Source organism: Nicotiana tabacum, chromosome 6 (genome assembly GCF_000715075.1).
Source record: "Nicotiana tabacum cultivar K326 chromosome 6, ASM71507v2, whole genome shotgun sequence".
Lineage (NCBI taxonomy): Eukaryota > Viridiplantae > Streptophyta > Magnoliopsida > Solanales > Solanaceae > Nicotiana > Nicotiana tabacum.
In genome coordinates, this window is record NC_134085.1 from 215,286,225 (window position 1) to 215,305,715 (window position 19,491).

The 19,491-nt window shown below is 37.1% G+C and overlaps 3 protein-coding genes across 3 annotated transcripts; 2 read left to right on the plus strand and 1 right to left on the minus strand.

The window, feature by feature from the left end:
• The first annotated feature begins 710 nt into the window (after positions 1-710).
• On the plus strand, positions 711-1,988 carry LOC142182334 (uncharacterized). Its single transcript, XM_075256593.1, has 2 exons — positions 711-1,106; positions 1,398-1,988. Exons 1-2 carry the CDS (start codon positions 711-713, stop codon positions 1,986-1,988), a joined length of 987 nt encoding a protein of 328 aa, XP_075112694.1.
• A 3,476-nt stretch (positions 1,989-5,464) lies between these two features.
• LOC107783103 (UDP-glucose 6-dehydrogenase 4) lies at positions 5,465-8,421 on the plus strand. Its single transcript, XM_016604070.2, has 2 exons — positions 5,465-5,797; positions 6,700-8,421. Exon 2 carries the CDS (start codon positions 6,720-6,722, stop codon positions 8,160-8,162), a length of 1,443 nt encoding a protein of 480 aa, XP_016459556.1. The 5' UTR covers positions 5,465-5,797; positions 6,700-6,719; the 3' UTR covers positions 8,163-8,421.
• Positions 8,422-10,530: 2,109 nt separating this feature from the next.
• On the minus strand, positions 10,531-15,237 carry LOC107783101 (uncharacterized). The gene is made up of 5 exons (XM_016604069.2): positions 14,926-15,237; positions 14,687-14,835; positions 12,837-12,998; positions 11,868-11,983; positions 10,531-10,779 (listed from the first exon to the last, which is right to left on the minus strand). Exons 1-5 carry the CDS (start codon positions 15,098-15,100, stop codon positions 10,752-10,754), a joined length of 630 nt encoding a protein of 209 aa, XP_016459555.1. The 5' UTR covers positions 15,101-15,237; the 3' UTR covers positions 10,531-10,751.
• Positions 15,238-19,491: the final 4,254 nt, after the last annotated feature.

Below are 19,491 nucleotides of genomic sequence, written 5' to 3' on the forward strand. Positions count from 1 at the left end.
TAAGCTTCCCAAAAAAACTTTTAAGCATTTTGTTGAGAGTATGAATGTATTGAGTAGTGAAGTAACTTAAGATAACTAGAGTTTAGTCTAATCATAGTTTAACTAACTATAGTTAGCAATTAGTTAGTCCAGCTGTATTAGTATATAACTGGTAGTTAACACTGTACAGAGGCGGTTAATTGATAATGAAGATGAGCTTTCTTCTTCCCCAATTTCTTCTCTCATTTCTTAGCTCAATATTCATCTTCGATTCACAAATTTATCATGGTATATTGTCAGGAGGTGACACTATTAAGAATGTCTTATGTGTTCCTGCTTTCAAGTTCATTGTCGGTCTCCAAGGTGACAAAAGATCTGAACTGTTTTGCTTCCTTCTTTCCTACATTTTGTGTATTTCAGGACCTCTGGTCTGGGAGGGTGAAGGAGATTGGTAGGGAAGAAAATGGATTATACACCATGATATCAGTAGAGTCACACAAAATGATGCATTCTCACAAAGCCTTTATAGTAATGAAGCTAAGAGGTCCAGATATATGGCACAAGAGAATGGGGCATGTGGCTCTACCAGTCATTAGAAAACTACAATATTTCAGAAACAGTTTAGATTTCAATAATGTTCATAGATGTGAGATTTGCCCTTTGGCAAGGCAAACTAGAATGCCTTTTCCAGTAAATACTATAGAAGTATTGAAGCTTTTCAACTAATTCATATGGATGTTTGGGGACCTTACAAGGTTGCTACCTATAATGGAATGAAGTTTTTTCTTACATTAGTGGATGATTACACTAGATGGACTTGGACTTTTCTGATAAGACTGAAATCTGATGTAATTTTCATCCTTAAGAATTTTCTTGTTATGGTTAAAACTCAATTTGGCAAGTCTGTTAAAATGTTCAGGTCAGACAATGGGAGTGAGTTTTTCAATACTCAATGTAGCGAATTATTTCAGCTGCATGAGATCTTACACCAAAGTTCATGCCCATATACACCTCAGCAGAATGGGGTAGTAGAAAGAAGACACAGACACATTTTGGAGATTGCAAGGGCTATCAGATTCCAGGGTCATCTACCAGCTAGATTTTGGGGAGATTGCATTGAGACAGCTGTATATATTATCAATAGAGTGTTATCCATAGTGCTTGGAAACTAGTCACCTTTTGAACTGTTGTATCACAGACAGCCTTCTTTAGCTCATTTAAGAATAATAGGGTGCTTGTGCTTTGCTTCATTGTTGCCTAAAACTGACAAGATTGGGCCTAGAGCTGTGAAGTGTGTACTATTGGGATATGCAGCACTCCAGAAATGATATAAACTTCTTGACCTTGAGCACAATGTATATTTCATCAGTAGAGATGTAACCTTCTTTGAAGATGCTTTTCCTTTCCAGAATCCATAGGAGGGAACTGACCAATCCTTCCTAGATTACTTGAATATGAGAACACTCTATGATCATAGTACTCCAGATCATGAGTATTATCCACATTCTACATCAACTCCAGCTAGAGACTCACCCATTGTTCCTATTCCAGAGAGTTCCCCAGTACTCAACTCAGATCATGGACATTCAGAGACTTCTCCAACCCATTCAATATCCACTTCAATCCCTCCAACATCAAATCCCCCAACTTCTATGCCAACTGCAGTTCCAAAATTGAGTATACCACCTATTGAGGTTGCTAGAAAGTCAAGCAGGACTTCTAAACCTCCCATTTGGCTCAAGGATTATGTAACAGCTGACAAAGGTACACAAAGTAACAGTTGCAGATATCCAATAACTGCTGTCATAGGCTATGATCAACTGTCACCCAAGTATCAAAGTTACTTGTCTCGCTTCTCTTCAGAACAGGAGCCTAATAGCTACTATGAAGCTGCAAAGGACAAGAGGTGGATTGAGGCAATACAGACAGAAATAAAGGCACTTGAGGATAACAAAACTTGGGAGATAGTACCACTGCCTCATGAGAAGAGAGCTATAGGGTTCAAATAGGTATACAAAATCAAGTACAAGGCAACTGGAGAGGTTGAGAAGTTTAAGGCATGACTTGTAGCCAAAGAATACAATCAGAAAGAGGGGTTGGATTACCAAGAAACCTTTTCACCAGTAGTGAAAATGGTGACAATCAGGAGTGTGATTGCTTTAGTTGTTGCCAAGCATTGGACCATCCATAAAATGGATGTGTACAATGCCTTTCTTCAAGGAGATTTAACTGAAGAGGTATTCATGTGTATTCCACTAGGTTTTGTGGGATGTAACAACAGATCACTGGTATGTAAACTGCATAAATCATTCTATGGGCTTAAGCAAGCATCTCAGCAATGGAATATCAAACTCACTACAGCACTACTTGCATCAGGTTTTCAACAAAGCCACCTAGACTATTCCTTATTCACTAAAAAATCCTCAAGGCAGCTTGTGGTGGTTCTTGTGTATGTAGATGATCTCCTCATCACTGGAGATAACTTAGAGCTAATACAAGAGACTAAATCACAGTTGCAGGATAACTTCAAAATCAAAGATTTGGGAGAGCTGAAATATTTCCTGGGAATTAAGTTTGCCAGGGATCTTGATGCATCAAAGGAAGTATAGTCTGGAGTTAATTGCTGATCTGGGTTTATCGGGTTCTAAACCTTTGGGTTCACCTTTGGAATTGAATGCCCAGCTGACCACATTGGAGTTTGATACACACACAAACTCTACAGATGATGATGCTCTATTAGAGGATCCAGGACCATACCAAAGATTACTTGGAAGGCTGTTGTACTTGACAGTCACTAGGCCAGGCATCTCATTTGCTATCCATACACTAAGTCAGTTTATGCACAATCCTAAATCTTCTCAGATAGATGCTGCTCTCAGGATTGTGAGATACATCAAAAACTGTCCTGGACTAGGGGTGTTGATGAAAACTGATTGTTCTGGCTCACTAGCAGCTTTCTGTGATGCTGATTGGGCAGCTTGCCTCAACAGTAGGATATCTATAACAAGTTATTAGTAAAGTTTGGTGATTCCCTAATTTCATGGAAGTCCAAAAAACAATCAACAGTTTCCAGAAGTTCTGCTGAAGCAGAATATAGGAGTCTTGCCTCAACAGTGCCTGAGATTATTTGGCTCATTGGTTTGTTCAAGGAGTTAAGTGTTTCTTAACAAAAAATTACCCCCTCCGTTCCAATTTATGTGAACCTGTTTGACTGAGCACGAAGTTTAAGTAAAAAATGAAGACTTTTGGAATTTGTGGTCCTAAACAAGTTCAAATGGGGCCCAGAGTATTTGTGTGGTTATAAAAGCTTCTCATTAAGGGTAAAGTTGTAACTTTAAGCTAAATTGTTACCAAATTTAGAAAGGGTTCATTCTTTTTGGAACGGACCAAAAAGGAAATAGGTTCACATAAACTGGAACAGAGGGAGTATGTCTTTCATGAACGGACCAAACATATTGACATCGACTGTCATTTTGTACGTGAGAAGATCCAGTCAGGGTTGATCCACACTGTTTATGTCAATACTACTGATCAACAAGCTGACATCCTCACCAAAGGCCTGAGAAGAATGCAGCATAGCTATTTGTTATCCAAGCTAGGGATGAAGAACATCTTCACCTCCTCTAGCTTGAGGAGGGCTGTTGAGAGTATGAATATATTGAGTAGTGAAGTAACTTATCTTCGATTCACAAATTTATCACATTTATACTTATTGCCTTCTCCAAAATTTATTTATATACATCAGAAAATAGTTATTTAGAGTAATAAATTTAATATCTTTAGTACGTTACCAGTTAATTACCTTTGAAGGTATCATGTAGTGTCTAGACACCATGAATTGCTACTTTAATTGGTATATGCTTTTACAATTTTAAGAATTTGAAGCATTTTCAACGTTTACTCCTGCAAAAAAAAAATTTATTTTCTATTTGTTTATTACTAAATACAAATCAAAAAATGGAAGGCTATTTCCTCTTGGTTTTTCGATAAAATTACATGCATCTCACTAGACCGAATTGATCACCAATCTAAGCAAAACTTCCTTTTTTTTTTCTTTTTATCAAAATTTTCAAAACCATAATATTCTCTAGCTGAAAATAAAATAATCCAAACTTTTCTTGTACACCCCAAAAGAAAAAGAATAAGCAAAATAAATTAGTCTCTCACCATCCATAAGTAGTGAAGTTAAAGCTTTTCATTTCTGTTGCTGAAGAGGCCATTTTTCAGGTACCCAACACGTTGATTTCAAGCTCTGTTGCCTTCAAAGCAAGCTTTCTAATAAGTACTTCTTGTTTTTTTCCTCTAACCATAATGTATTAATTTATTAATACCATGCTATTAGCTGTAATTAATCTTTCTTTAATCTTACTCAATGTCCTTTGAACAAACACATCACGTTCTTTCTGAACTTTCTTTTTCTTCATTCTCTTTCTGTTACTGTACCAGTCAAAAACATTTTTCTTGTTGGAGTTACAACCTCATTTTCACATGAAAATTGCACCTCTAGTTAAATTGGTTCACTTTGCAACAAATTAATAATTATAAAAAAAAAAAAAGGTTTTCCCCCCACCTTGTGAGACTGTTTTGTTCAAAATCCATTGTTGTAAATTTAGTTTGGAGTAAAAAATGTGTCTTTTTTTCTTTTGGTAAATGGACTTTACTTGTGATATGTTGTGCGGACTCCCCAAAATAGTTGTCGTACCCGTATCGGATCCTCCAAAAAATATACTCCCTCCGTCTCATATTATCAGTCGTGGTTACTAAAAATAGTTATCTCAAATTATTTGTCATTTTAGAAGTTCAAGACAAAATTGATTATTTTTTTCCTTTTTTACCCTTAGTAATAATTGTTCTTGAAGATGGAGATAACACATAAATAGAATAAGTATTCAATGAAGAGATTATATCTTAAGACATAAATAAGGGTAGAATAGTCCAATCCATTTCCTAATTAATATTTCTTAAGGACCGCGTAAAAGAGAAACACGACACATAATATGAGAAAGAGGGGTACTAATTTTGGGGATCCGACACACACTCATCGACATTTTCGGAGAGTTCGAGCAACATAAATAATCATAAACCAAGACACGTTTTTTTTTTTTTGCTTTCCCATTTTAATGTGTTGCGAACTTTTTCAGAGGTGGAGCCATCTCTTGAAGTTTATGGATTCATGATTCTAATCCTTTTAAGTTACTAGGTTTTAAATTACCAATTTGTACTTATTTAATGACTTTCTTAAGACAAATATAGTATTTGAACGAAAGTTATTAGGTTCGGCCAAACTCGTAATCAAGTACTAGTTCCACCACGGAACTTTTGCATAAACATTTAAGTTAAATACACTTCTACTTTTTTTTTTTTTTCAATATAGTGAACTTTAAACTGTATTTACTTAATAAATTATCTAGATTGTGTAAATGCACCATTAGTTATATTAACCGTGCAATGAACTTTAATTCTAGCAGAAAAGGTTGGTAAGAGTATTAAACCATTGTTTCAAAATTGAAACATGGTTGAGGGAGTGGTCAGAAACCAGTCCAAGTGTAAAGTCTGTCTTTGCTGAAGAGAAAAGGCAGAAAGAGATGGTGGAATTTACCTTGTTAGTTACTGAAAGGTCCCTCTTGAAAACGTGTTCAACATTCTGAATCAGACTTTAAATCTTACATTTGGCACTTTACTTAGTTTTTGAGAGTCCATTGGCTTACACCCTTTAGTCTTTTTTCCATTATATAAAGTGGTCTTTCCACATATTTGTACACCATTTCATTTCAGAATCAAGACATATTTTTCTTCTTCATATCTTCCTTTTCTAGAGGTAACTTTTATTGAAGTGGTTTATAGTAGTTGTTTCTCTTCGCAAGATTTCTAGTTCAATTTTTGTGTAATACTGTCTCAGTTTTGATCTGAGGGTCTTTCGGAAACAGCCTCTCTACCCCTCGGGTAGGGGTAAGGTCTGCGTACACACTACCCTCCCCAGACCCCACTAGTGGGATTTCACTAGGTCGTTGTTGTTGCTGTACTGTCTCAGTTTTGATCCTTTCTTTCTCTTCTGCTTCAGCTTCTTCTTTTTGTCAGTTTCTTTGTGTATTCTTTTTGTCATTTTTGTTTCTATGTCAGCTCATGTTTGTAACATGTACTCATAATTGTGCCATAGACTTTGTGCATTGGATGATGCTTGCAACTAAACTATCTGAAAAGCTCCTAATTTTATACTCCTTATCAACTTTTAGTATATGCTTTGGTTGGAATTATCCCTGGTGCACTGATATTGACACGTCTTTAGCATGTCGGTGCGATCCTTTTATGGGGGCACAAAAAAGAAAAGAAAAGAAAAGAAAAGAAAAAGATGTAGCGAAGTTTATCCAGTTCTCTTTGTATCTGTAATCAGAGCATTCACATATGAAAGTCATATTGTGGAGGCTGATTAGGACATTGGGAGAATATGGTGGTTGTTAATTGGACAAATAAAAAGAGATATCCCTTTGGTTGTGGGATATGATTCCTTTTATCAGATGCAATACTTTTCTTTATTAATGCAAGTTCAAATGTAAAGATGACACCTAGATAGAAACTTACAGCTTTTTGCTGGATAAATTTCCTGTTACCTTACAGCCTATCTTAATGATGGACCAAATGAAGCATTAAATTCTGTTAAAATAATAATTAGGATACTGCAGACAAGCTTGGTTCTGAATCTAATACTTCCCTGTTTACCAGGTTTCATATTGCAGGAAAAGATGGTGAAGATTTGTTGCATTGGAGCTGGATATGTTGGTGGACCGACTATGGCGGTCATTGCCCTCAAGTGCCCCTCAATTGAAGTAGCTGTTGTTGATATCTCTGTTGCCCGAATTGCAGCATGGAATAGTGATCAGCTGCCTATCTATGAGCCTGGACTTGATGATGTGGTGAAGCAACGCCGAGGAAAGAACCTTTTCTTTAGTACTGAAGTAGAGAAACATGTCTCAGAAGCAGATATCATCTTTGTTTCTGTTAACACCCCAACGAAAACTCGTGGACTTGGAGCTGGGAAAGCAGCAGACCTTACATACTGGGAGAGTGCTGCTCGAATGATAGCAGACGTATCCAAGAACGATAAGATTGTTGTGGAGAAATCAACTGTTCCTGTGAAAACAGCTGAGGCAATCGAGAAAATACTCAGTCATAACAGCAAGGGAATTAACTATCAAATCCTCTCAAATCCAGAATTTCTTGCTGAGGGAACTGCAATTCAGGATCTTTTCAATCCAGATCGCGTTCTAATTGGAGGAAGAGACACCCCTGAAGGGCAAAAGGCGATCCACGCCCTCAAACAAGTGTATGCGCATTGGGTGCCTGAAGACAGAATCATCTGCACCAATCTCTGGTCAGCCGAGCTCTCAAAGCTCGCTGCCAACGCCTTCTTGGCTCAGAGGATTTCATCTGTTAATGCAATGTCAGCACTTTGTGAAGCTACTGGGGCTGATGTTACACAAGTTTCCAACGCTGTTGGTAAGGACACCCGAATTGGACCAAAATTCCTCAATGCCAGTGTTGGTTTTGGTGGTTCTTGTTTCCAAAAGGATATCCTCAACTTGGTTTACATATGTGAATGTAATGGCCTTAAAGAAGTTGCCAATTACTGGAAGCAAGTGATCCAGGTGAATGACTACCAAAAGAATCGGTTTGTTAACCGAATGGTTTCCTCAATGTTTAACACAGTTTCTGGAAAGAAGGTTGCAATTCTTGGTTTTGCCTTCAAGAAAGACACAGGTGACACTAGGGAAACTCCTGCAATTGATGTGTGTAAAGGCTTGTTGGGAGACAATGCTCATCTGAGCATATATGATCCACAGGTCACTGAGGATCAAATAACAAAGGATCTCTCAATGAAAAAGTTTGATTGGGATCATCCAACTCACCTCCAACCAATGAGCCCTTTTGCAGTAAAGCAAGTTAACGTCGTCTGGGATGCTTATGAGGCAACAAAAGACGCCCACGGTGTCTGCATTCTCACTGAGTGGGATGAGTTCAAAACACTTGATTTCAAGAAGATTTACGATACCATGCAAAAGCCTGCATTCGTGTTTGATGGGAGGAACGTTGTTGACGCGGAGAAGCTCAGAGAAATCGGGTTCATTGTCTACTCCATTGGAAAACCTTTGGATGCATGGCTCAAGGATATGCCCGCTTTGGCATGAGAAATCTCAGGTTGCCTTCCCCTGGTTTAAGCACTAGAAATGAGAGGAAGATCCAATTCTTTCAATTTTTTTCAACTTCAGGCCTTTAAATTACTATTTTCCAATTGCATGGTTCAAAATATGTCCTTTTTTCTTTACTTTCAGTTTAAACGTCAGCTTCCCAGCTCATTATACAATCACTTTGTACTACAATAACAAAATTGCCTTGTTCTGATTAGTTCGGGCATTTTCTTCTTGATATATATTTTATAATTCAGACTCCGTTTTTTGTTTTCAACAATGGATGGAAAAACTCTTTTTTTTAATATATAGAAAGATGAGCAAAAGCAAAGCTAGTGACTTCTAAAACTTAAAGATCTAAGGGGTCATTTGGTAGGAGGTAATAGAAAAAATAATGCAAGCATTAGCTCTATGCATTACTAATACTTTGTTTGATACACTTTTTCAACCTGTGTATAACTAAAACTTGTATTAATTATACATTATACTTGGTATTATCTTATGTATAAGTAATGCATAAAAAACTATGGCATTAGTAATACCAAGGCTGTTAATGCATGCATTAGCATGGTTAAAGACAAAATTGTCCTTAAAGTCTCTTAAAGCTAGAGAATATGAAGGGTATTTCTGTAGACAATTATTTTTCTTAAAACTTATGCAATGCATTATAATTTTAATACACCACACCAAACAGTAGATAAGAAATAATATATGCACAACTAACGCTTGCATTACTAACACATACATTACTAATCCATGTATTACTAATACACCTTATTCCGCACTATTCTTATACACCCTACCAAACGACCCCTAACTTTCTTGCAGAAGCAAATGATCAAAAGAATCGTTTTGTTAGCAGAGTTGACTCCTCAATGTTCAACACAATCTCTGGAAAGATTACTATTCTTGGATTTGTTTTCAAGAAATTTTCTTGCACTCTGTTCTGATTATTATTTATCATCATTGTGTATTGTTCTTACATATTGTACTGTATTGTTTTCTGAAAACTATGTTTGAATAGATTGTATTCTTTGTCATGGTTTAATAACAATTTTTCAAATCAATAATTGTACCAAAACAGAATTTATCCAGAATTGTACTGCTAATTTTTCTGAAGCTGATGCTAATATCAGAATTTATCCATAATTACTCATAATAATAGTTTAACACCAGTTTTTTCTCCTAATTTATCACCAATTATCCTTGAAACTAGATAGGACCAAAACAGAAGGTGAATTTTGGGGCTTTTGCATCTATACCCTGTTTTGCAATCACAATTGAATCTATACCCACTTTGCAAAAAAGTTTGCAAGTCTACCCACTTTACGATCAACTTCAGACTTATCAGATCTGAAGTTAAGAAAAATTAGTCTGAAGTGAAAAAACTACACTTCAAATACACTTAAGGTCAAATAGGTCTGAAGTGCAGCCAATGATTTCATGCATTTAAGGCTAATAAGTCTGAAGTGGAAAATTACACTTCAAATGCACTTAAGGCCAAAAAATCTGAAGTGCAATAAACGTTTTCATTCACTTAAGGTCAATAAGTCTAAAGTTAAAATTTGCACTTCAAATACACTTAAGGCCAAATAGGTCTTAAGTGTAACCAATGATTTCATGCAATTAAGGCCAATAAGTCTGAAGTGAAAATTTCACTTCAGATGCACTTAAGGCCAAAAGGTCTGAAGTGCAACAAACATTTTGCTATACTTAAAGGCCAATAAATCAGAAGTGAAAAATTACACTTAAGGCCAAAAGGTCTAAAGTGCAACCAACGAATTATAACATCCAATATACGATTTAATACCTAAATCTACTCCAAATGAACTCAAATTTGAAACATAACCTCCAAATATCATCAGGAACAAACATCAATCATCAATTTGTCAAAACAACAATAAATCTAATGAATCTATTTTGCAATTAAAAAAAAAAAAGAAACTCTAAGCAATAGTAAAAAATAAAACGTCATAACAGCTCACCACTGTAAAACATCATAAACTACCTTAAAATATATTCACAAACACCATATAAAATCATTGTCACCCGAAGAAGAAGAAGAAAGAAGAAGACGAAGGAGGAGGAGAAAGAGATCTTAAGTTGTTTAAAAAGTGAGTACAAGTTAAAAATATTTTTAAAAAGTGGGTATAAGTTAAATGGGGGCGCCCAATATTTGGTCGCCCGTACAATTTTTCAGTGAATTTTGATGTGCATTAGCGAAAAGACAAGTTCATTTCTAATTGTTATTATTAAACGACATAGCATTGGCACCCACATCAATCACTAGACAAGCCGTCCGCACATCATTTGGAATCACGAGTTATTGCTAGTAATCAACAATCTACCGCACTAAATATTACTGAGCTACCAAGGAACAACGGACTTAATTAAGGAAGCCGACTCTAGTTCTAGTGGCCAATCCATGACCAAATAAAAATGAGTCCGTACACCAGGAGAAAAGGGAAAAAGAATATCAAGACTACAAAAAGAAAATGATATTCCGACTATATAAGAATTTCTTCTTTTGAACATGTTTGCCCCTCAACTTTAGCTAGATTTGTTGACTTATTCTTGCTTGTTTCTTCTTTAAATTGTTGAATCCTTCCCGCAACACCTACATAAACCACAACAGCAAGACAATAAGCACAAAAAAAAGGGGAGGGTAGGGTGGCAGAGTAGGCTGGAGAAGCCACTATTGATGCAGTTCCTTTATCCCCCTCTTCCTCACAACTTTATTGCCTTCTTCCCTCCCCCTTTTCTCCTAGATCTTGAGAGTAGAGATTGGGCAAGTATCCTACGGTGATATCTCCAGGAAACAGCTCATCTACACCAGTTGGTTATACTCTAACAATTCTTAAATTCAGTAGCTGATGGGCTAATGAGTTAACTCAGACATGCAAGTCCTTCGTGTCACGTGAGAAAAGGGGGGAGGGCGGGCTAACGCAGAAGAGGAAAATAACAGGAACAGCGGAGCTCCTTTTGGAGAGAGACAGAGAGAGGGGAGATAACATTATAATATAGGGTTAAACACTAATTGTATACATAATCTATAAACAATATTCATCGCTCCAGAGCACAAAATATTTCGAATATCCAATATACAAGCATACAGAAAACGGAAAAGGGTCTGATCTGTCCCTCTACTATGATAAATTGTTTAAATTTGTCCCCCCTTATACTATTGGACCATAAACCCCCCAAACGACCTCAAAAAGCCCCAGGGAAAAAAAAAATAGGTCAAGGTTTCTGAGGATGAAACAACCCACGACTTAGATGATCAGCGTCAATGATGTGACATCATGACATTGGAATGTTAGTAAAACCATAAATCACCTCTGACAGAAACCATGCAAACATTGAATCTGGAAACTCCTATCAAACATGATTAATAATCCACACCCACTCTATGTATGGATTCCATACATCACGGAAACAGAAATGTCTATGTTTCCTGCATCTCATAGGACATTTCATTTGATAATCACCTAAAACCGCCTGTGGATTACGGACTGGTCAAGAGAGATGGCAAAAGGAGAAGGAAGAGAAAAGTTTGGTAGTCTTTACAGTACACGGAGAGAAGACACGAACAATGGCAACCAATAGCGCAATCTAGTAAACACGTCTTATTTCTCTTCCTGCTCTAAGGAATTCAAACATTGAGAAATAGCCGTTCATGTTTAACAATAAGAAAAGCAGAAGTACCTTTTGTATCTCTTCTTGGAACCACAAGGACAGAATGCATTCCTACTAATATGCCCACTCTTAGCCAAGTTTGATCGTGCAACATCCATCGGGGATGAACCCATCAACTTTTGAACCTAATATTAGAAGAACCCAAAATAAGTCAACTTCATATAACCACAGAAAAAGGAAGCACCAATACTGGAACACATTGTATGCATTCTTTTCTCATATTCTGAAGACTCTGTGCAGAACCAAGTATTTGGATGAGAAGGATCTTGAGTGCTATTGAATTTCCACCACGGCCCATAACTGTTAACTGGACCAGAGACAACAAACCCATACTCACTTCATAATGATACACATGCACCTACATTACTGGCATCTATAACTGAGGATTTCTTTTTTTTTTTTTTGATGAAGATAGATAAGACTGAAGATTTCTTCTTTTTTTTTTGATGAAGTAAGATAAAACTGAAGATTTCTTTTCTTAGAATGCAAAAAGAATATGCATCTCTCCACAATGCAAACAAAAATCCCAGAAAGTGAAAGAATCAAACCACCAGAAAACCTAATATGGTATATAGAAGATTTAAGAAATTTAAAAAAAAGCTGTAATACTCCCTCATTCCCATTTTATGTAAATAAGTTTGACTGGACATGGAATTTACGAAATAAAAGAAAACTTTTGTCACATAAACTAATTATTACGCGAAGTACCAAAATTGTCCTTACTGCGGACAATTAATTTAGAGATGTTAAGAGTTCCATGTGTCCTTTCATCTTTCTCTCTCCTGATAAAAATATCAGATCTTATATCAAGTGGAGTTCAAACAAATTATTTTATTAAAGGTAAAATGATTTTTTTAGATGCACCAATCTTTTTGGAACATCCTAAAAAGAAAGTGTCCCATAAAATAGAATGGAGGGAGTAAAACAAAGAGCGAAGATATGCCATAGAGCAGCAATCTTAAATGCAATATACAGTACCTCAGCCATGTTCTTTGGCATTGGCTTCCCTTCTTCCTTCATCTTCTCAAGTTTTGTTTGTGCTTCTTTTGCCCAAGTAAACTTTGCCAATGTATTCTCAACATCAGCTATTGTGCACTTGCAATGTTTTGCTGCCTCTTGCTTTTGAATTGGTTGAAGATTCTATTTTTTATTTAAAAGAATAAAGAATTATGACAGAAAGAGCTTCAATAGGTTATCCAATTCTTGTCACAACAATAGTCTCTTCCATCTATCCTACACATGACTACTGCTTTGCTTTGTTTCATCTTTACTGAGCCAAGGGTCTATCGGACACAACGTCTCTACCTTCCCAGGTAGGGGTAAGGTCTGTGTACAACTACCCTCCCCAAACCTCACTTGTGGGATCCACTGGGTTTGTTGTTGTTTGTTGGATTAAGTTATGTGAAAATTCATTTAATTGCAGTAAGAAGGTGCATGATATTTCACATAAAAAGGACTTTGAATTCCTTTTTCCCACTGCAGGGAATCCATGAAATCTATCAAAAGTTCAGACTTTGTAAACACTAAGGTTGTAACATAAATTGTTTCAATCTTCAGGTTGTTAACTGTTGGTTGCTACTTCTTATTTGCTGTATTTATAAATAATAATTCTGGAGAAAAGAAAATTAGCGTATAAACGTAAATATAAACGAAACAGTAATTAATTCGAGCCCACTGAATTCACAATGTTTCCTTAAGGAATTTAATCCCCTCCTAGTACCCAAGGTTATGGATTATTTCCTCCCAGGATAGAACGAATTACACACTGGTGTAGCGGTACTTTAATCCCCTATGTTTCAGCGAACACAAAGTTCAGCAGCAAATCACACTTACGGTTGCTTTGTTTGTAGTTTAAAACAATGCAGAACAAGGAAGGAGAACTCAGAAGTCGAATGGAAATTCTGAGAGGAAGGACTGCAATTTATAGCCGACGTTGAGTTCTTACCGAAGAGGAGATCGACGATAGCCAAGCTCTCAATTTCGTTTCTGCCTGTGCCTTCTCCTAACAGCTCTTATTCTGTTTTTTTTTTTGTTTTTTTCGTTCAGTTTTTTGTGTTTTGTGTGTCCTTGCTCTAACAGCTACTGCACATATGTGCAGTCAGCTGTTAAGAGAATGACCAGCCACCACTCATGGTGGAGCATGCGCTAGGCTATTATGGAGGAAGCACTTGGCCATGGTGGAAGGAGCACTAGACTGCTAACAGAACTGGTGGGACAGATACGCGGATTGGAACATATCCGTTACAAACACGGATAATATTACGTTAATATTTACTATTAACAAATAAATTTGGTCCAAAAAATTAATCAATCAATCGATCATTTGACAAAATCCAAATCCGAGGCCGAAGCCGAAGCTGAGCGACGACGGCGCGAGACTTGCCTTCTTCTTAACTCTTTAAGAGTTACAAGAAGATCAATTGTATATACACCCACCAAAATCCTTTTCTTCTTCCAATATGGGACAATATTTCAAGAGAGGGACACTTAAAATTTTACTCAAAAATTTTATTTTCCCTCCATTTCCCATTCACCCTTTTTTAAGACTTTTCCTTCTTAAAATCCTTAACAATCCCCCACATAAATAGGGAATGGCTATATCACGGAAGTATGCATGAAAAACTTGTGTGATTTGCAAGCAAGGATTAATTGTATCTGGATAAGTAGGTTTCCCTTTGAACTTTCCATAGTGAACTTATGTCGGATTTGTAAACACTAAGGTTGTAAATAAATTTTTTCAATCTTCAGGTTGTTAACTCCCTTTGATATAACAAAATCACAAGTTAGACAAAAAAGGGCTATAGAGAAAAGGAAAATGAGGGGAAAACCTCTCCAGTGGGATCCAAAGCACCAAGATATCTGATAATAGATTCTTGCTTCTCAAAAGCATCAGCAAATGTAGCTTCGCTACTTCGCCCTACAATGTATTGCTTCAGAGTCCCCAATTTCCTTGCTTTGCTCAATTCGTCCGCAAATCCTAAAACATCCCATCAAATAGGAAAAAGTAAACTCAGACAACACAATAAAGGATCTTACTATATGCTGTCAATGTATTACAAATACTTACGAGGGAGAGTGAATGACTGAGAGGTGGGTAATTCAGGTTCAGAGGAAGTCTTTTGGCCGCCGGTAAATGCACCTTTAATCTTGTCCATCCAAGAGGAGACATGAAGTTGTGTTGTCGAAGAAATCCAGCGACGAGAATTTGATGCTGAGTTTGAATAGAACGTCTGACGAATCATATATGTAAATTTTTGCGTCTCTCTCTCCTTTGCTCTGCACTGCAATCGAATCGGAAGAGCAAGAGAACTGGGCCAACTAAACGGGTTTTGATAGGGGTTTTCCACTTGTATCTTCAGGACGACGTCGCTCCTACAAAATATTAAGGTCAAGTTGCCGGTAAAGTTGAATGCAAGGGAAATGTAGGTAAGGCTACCTAGGATAGACTCTTGTAATCAACAACAATAGAGCAACCCACATTGTCTTTTTCGGGATCCGCACTTAACGAGAGCTTAGTACACCTGACTGTTCTTTTTTTCTTTTATTTTATTTTATTATTTTATATTAACCCACCAAAAAAAGATAAAGTTTGGTTTGTGTACATGTAAAACACAATTTTTTATGCATATATCGAGCACAAAATTGTCAATTTCGCGATGTAACACCAATAACAATATTTATTTACATCAACAAGCTTCTCCTATATTAAGAAAAATATTGGTTCCATGTAATTCATTTTTCAAAGGTACTACAAATTCATTAAACATTAAACAAAAAAAAGCTCTATCTCTTCAGTGGTGGAGTCATCTTACTCAATGTTGAATAATAATTTAAGATATTTGTGATAATTAGACCTTTTCGTTCATAAAGCGAGCACGACTATTGTCGAGCTCAAAACATTAGCATAGAGAGAGTCTCTCACTTCTCTCTAAACTTTTCCTTATTCCCCTACCACTAAACACCAATAAAACCATCATGACATCCACCAACCACAACTTACCACCTCCGGAACCACCAGACATATCGATGCATATTGATAATCTCATTCCTCATACCACTACTCCATCGAATACGACACCAACCTACATGCAAATCCTGCTAGATCATAATCAACTCAACCATATACAAAACACTTGTCGTGCTACCCACTCCTACCTAGTCCTCTCAGACAAAACCACAAACAAAGCCAATACAGAAACTTTCATTCCTTTATCTACTTCCAACAAAGCTAGATTATACACACCCTAGAAATACTCTGTAATAGTTAAGGTTTTTGGACGTATGGGTCACCAAATGTTACGTGCTAAACTTAAAATCTTATGGAAACCATTTGAAGACCTCCCGCTCATCGATTTGGGCTCAGATTTTTCTCTCATCAAATTTCAACGAGAGAAAAATGACTAAACCGTTGCATGAAGGGCCTTGGTTTATCTTTAATCACTTCCTCTCTGTGTGAAAATGGGAGCCCAAATTCATTGCTTCATCTGCACAACTCACATATTTCGCAATTTGGATCAGACTGCCTGAATTACCCTTTACGATTTTGAAATTCTCCAACGTGTGGGGTCCAAAGTCGGTACACTCCTAAAAATTGACACTTGCACTTCTGCTACAACTAGGCTAGATATGCACGCATTTGCATTGAAGTCCCTTTTGAAAAGCCACTTCAAACACATGTGTTTATTGGTATGCACTATCAACAAATACTTTATGAAGGCCTTAATATGCTCTGTACCAAATGTGGCAGACTAGACCACACCACTAATCTATGTCCATTCCAAATCACGCCAAACACAAGAAGTATACCTCCAGACCCTAACAATTCAGCCACCAATCAAAGGATTACTCCCTGTTCCACTACCCAAATGCCTATCACTTCTCAAACTAAACAAATAGAAGGTGAATGGAAAACAATCTAGTTCCCCCAAAAATACAACCACAGAAGTCCTCCTAGACGAAGAGAAGCAGTTTTACTTCCACGATCTAGAGGACATCCCTTGCAAAATTACCATATGCCAATTCATGCAAAGACGACAGTTATAACAGACCCCGCAGGCAACTCACCTACGACTTCACACACTAACCCTAGTAAAATACCTCCATGAAAAGACTATATCACCCCTTCAAAAAAATTTAATAATTCTGCTATTGAACTATTAGAAGAAATAGAAGACGCAACAATGCTAGAGCCCAACTTCACACCTAGTAGCCCAGCAGTAACGGGGCAAAATCCAAACCCAGAACCAAGCCCACAAAATATTCCACCTCCTTCTGATACAACACTAGAGCTACCTATAGCCCACACAACTCATACCCACACTCCCACCACACTCCACGTCAAAAAATTAATAGGTCTAAAGTGTCCACATGGCAAATACATTGACACCTCATCCTACACCTTACACGACCAAATCTCCACCAATTACATCAATAGCCACCCAATTACAATAATATCTCCAACATGCCAATACTGAATCCACTATACCTACGTATCGATTAACTTTAGCCCATTACCATCCGCATACTCAAACAACCCAAATCAATTATACCCTACAGCCCAACCAGCACAAAAGGTTGCCTCTATAAACCCATCACATGCCCTTCCTCATTCATTACAGCTACATCACCCCCGAATTTTTCACATTAATTATACTTTTTTAACCTCTCAAGATAGATCCTCCACTGAAACTCCATCATTAACCTCCACTTCCATTCCAAATTCAATAAATATTGATTACTCTTTCTTTCCAATTCCTACAAATGAACAGATTACCTCTCAACTTCCAATACAGAAGGACCACATCCTTCACCAGCACCAATCTTCTACACCATCCAATAATACTCAACTTGCTCACCGTGCAGCCTCCAAACAAAGAAATTTCTTGTGGGGTATTACTCAAAACAGGAAAAAAATCCATCTACTAAAATGGAATACTGTTCAAAACACAAAAGCCCAAGGGGGTTTGGGGACCCAAAATCTCAGTATTAAAAATGACGCACTTTTGGGCGCCTTAGCATGGCGACTATTTAACTCCCCTTCCTCACTTTGGGCATCCATACTTTTTCACAAGTACAATATTTAGACGCCCAAATACCAAATTTCTAATATATGGAAAGTTATCAAACTTGGATGGCAATTTTTCCAAAAAGGCATAGTATGGCACATTGCCACAAGACAACATATTCGCTTCTGGACGGATCCATGGATTGGGCCTAATATTTTACTTAGGAACTTCTTTGAAGGTCCACTACCACGCCATGAGTTAAGCTCTACGGTTAGCCATCATTTGTCTCAACACATCATAAATCTTTATACTTTGCCATTTGAGCTACCGCACTCTATGTTTAACCATCCTATATACCATTCTTACATAATCCTTAGGCCTATGACCAAATTATATGGAGCCTAACACCAAATGGTCAATTTACAGTGAAATCCCTCTACTCCAACATCCAAATCTGCAAACCCATAATAATTTCAAGTGGATATGGGCCTTCAAGCTTCCTCCAAAAAAAAAAAAATTTCTTTGGTTAATTGGACACAATCGCCTACCAACAACTGCCTATCTTTACAAATTGCACATCACTACATCCAGACTTTGCTCAATTTGTCACCTAGAGGATGAAAATATTAATAACTTGCTCTTCTTGTGTCCAAATACACAACAACTATAGCAATACATCGGCCTCTCTCACGTAACCCAAATATTTGGATGTTGAATCTCCTCTGACTAACATCAAAACTCTACTTTATCTTGCACACCCAATGCCACACAACCTACCACCACATATCCTCTTGTCATATGCCATTTGGCATATATGGAACAATCGCAACAAAAATATTTTTGAGAATATAACAGAAACTCCAAATCCTTATAAAATAATTTCACAAGCGGCAGTATACTTCTATATTATTCAAAAGGAGATCACAAAAGCACAAACACGCTCTATCTATTTCAAATGGCGTCCACCACCTGGAGGATACTATAAACTAAACACTGATGGTTCTTCACAGGGAACACCACGTAGGAATTGTTTGGGTGGGGTGATCCGTAACTCCGCGGGTAATTGGATAGTAAGTTTTACTGGAAGTAGGCAAGCGGGAAACTCCACCCATATGGAAATCTGTGCCCTACTTACAGGTTTACAAATCGCTTGGCTCCATAATTTAACACCACTGGAAGTCAATGTTAACTCCACAAAGGTAATATCTCTTTTACAAAACCACAACATGCAACTCATCCCTTTTGTTTGAATGCAGGTTCTTTCTCCAACGACTGGGTAATCCACGTATAATGCATACCTACAGGGATCAGAACCGCATAGCACATCTGCTAGATAAACATGGAGCAAATTTGGAACAACACGAATCTTCAACTACCCTCTTTCTACCGTCGACCTTTTTTTAGAGGAAATCTGTGCAGATTAAAATGGAGTAGCCTACGAAAGAAAGCTCAATGTCACTGCACCACCAGCTATACCATCTTTTTGTCTAGAAGATTATCTAGCTGATTGTAATAGCATGGGGTCCTATATGAGACAACCCATCGAACTATGTAGTAGTAGTTTTTGTAACCTAGGGTCAGTAAGACCTAATGCTCCTTGTAGTAGTATGTTAAATTAAATCTATAAT

What these genes read in the sequence shown, in the direction of transcription:
- LOC142182334 (XM_075256593.1), top strand. Translation starts at nt 711, where the DNA reads ATGGATGTTTGGGGACCTTACAAGGTTGCTACCTATAATGGAATGAAG. An exon ending in GAGATTGCATTGAGACAGCT is followed by an intron (nt 1,107 to 1,397) that starts GTATATATTATC and finishes CAGAATCCATAG; the next exon opens with GAGGGAACTGACCAATCCTT.
- LOC107783103 (XM_016604070.2), top strand. Translation starts at nt 6,720, where the DNA reads ATGGTGAAGATTTGTTGCATTGGAGCTGGATATGTTGGTGGACCGACT.
- LOC107783101 (XM_016604069.2), bottom strand. Translation starts at nt 15,100, where the DNA reads ATGATTCGTCAGACGTTCTATTCAAACTCAGCATCAAATTCTCGTCGC. An exon ending in CTTTGGATCCCACTGGAGAG is followed by an intron (nt 12,999 to 14,686) that starts GTTTTCCCCTCA and finishes AATAAAAAATAG; the next exon opens with AATCTTCAACCAATTCAAAA. An exon ending in TCCAAGAAGAGATACAAAAG is followed by an intron (nt 10,780 to 11,867) that starts GTACTTCTGCTT and finishes TGGTTTATGTAG; the next exon opens with GTGTTGCGGGAAGGATTCAA.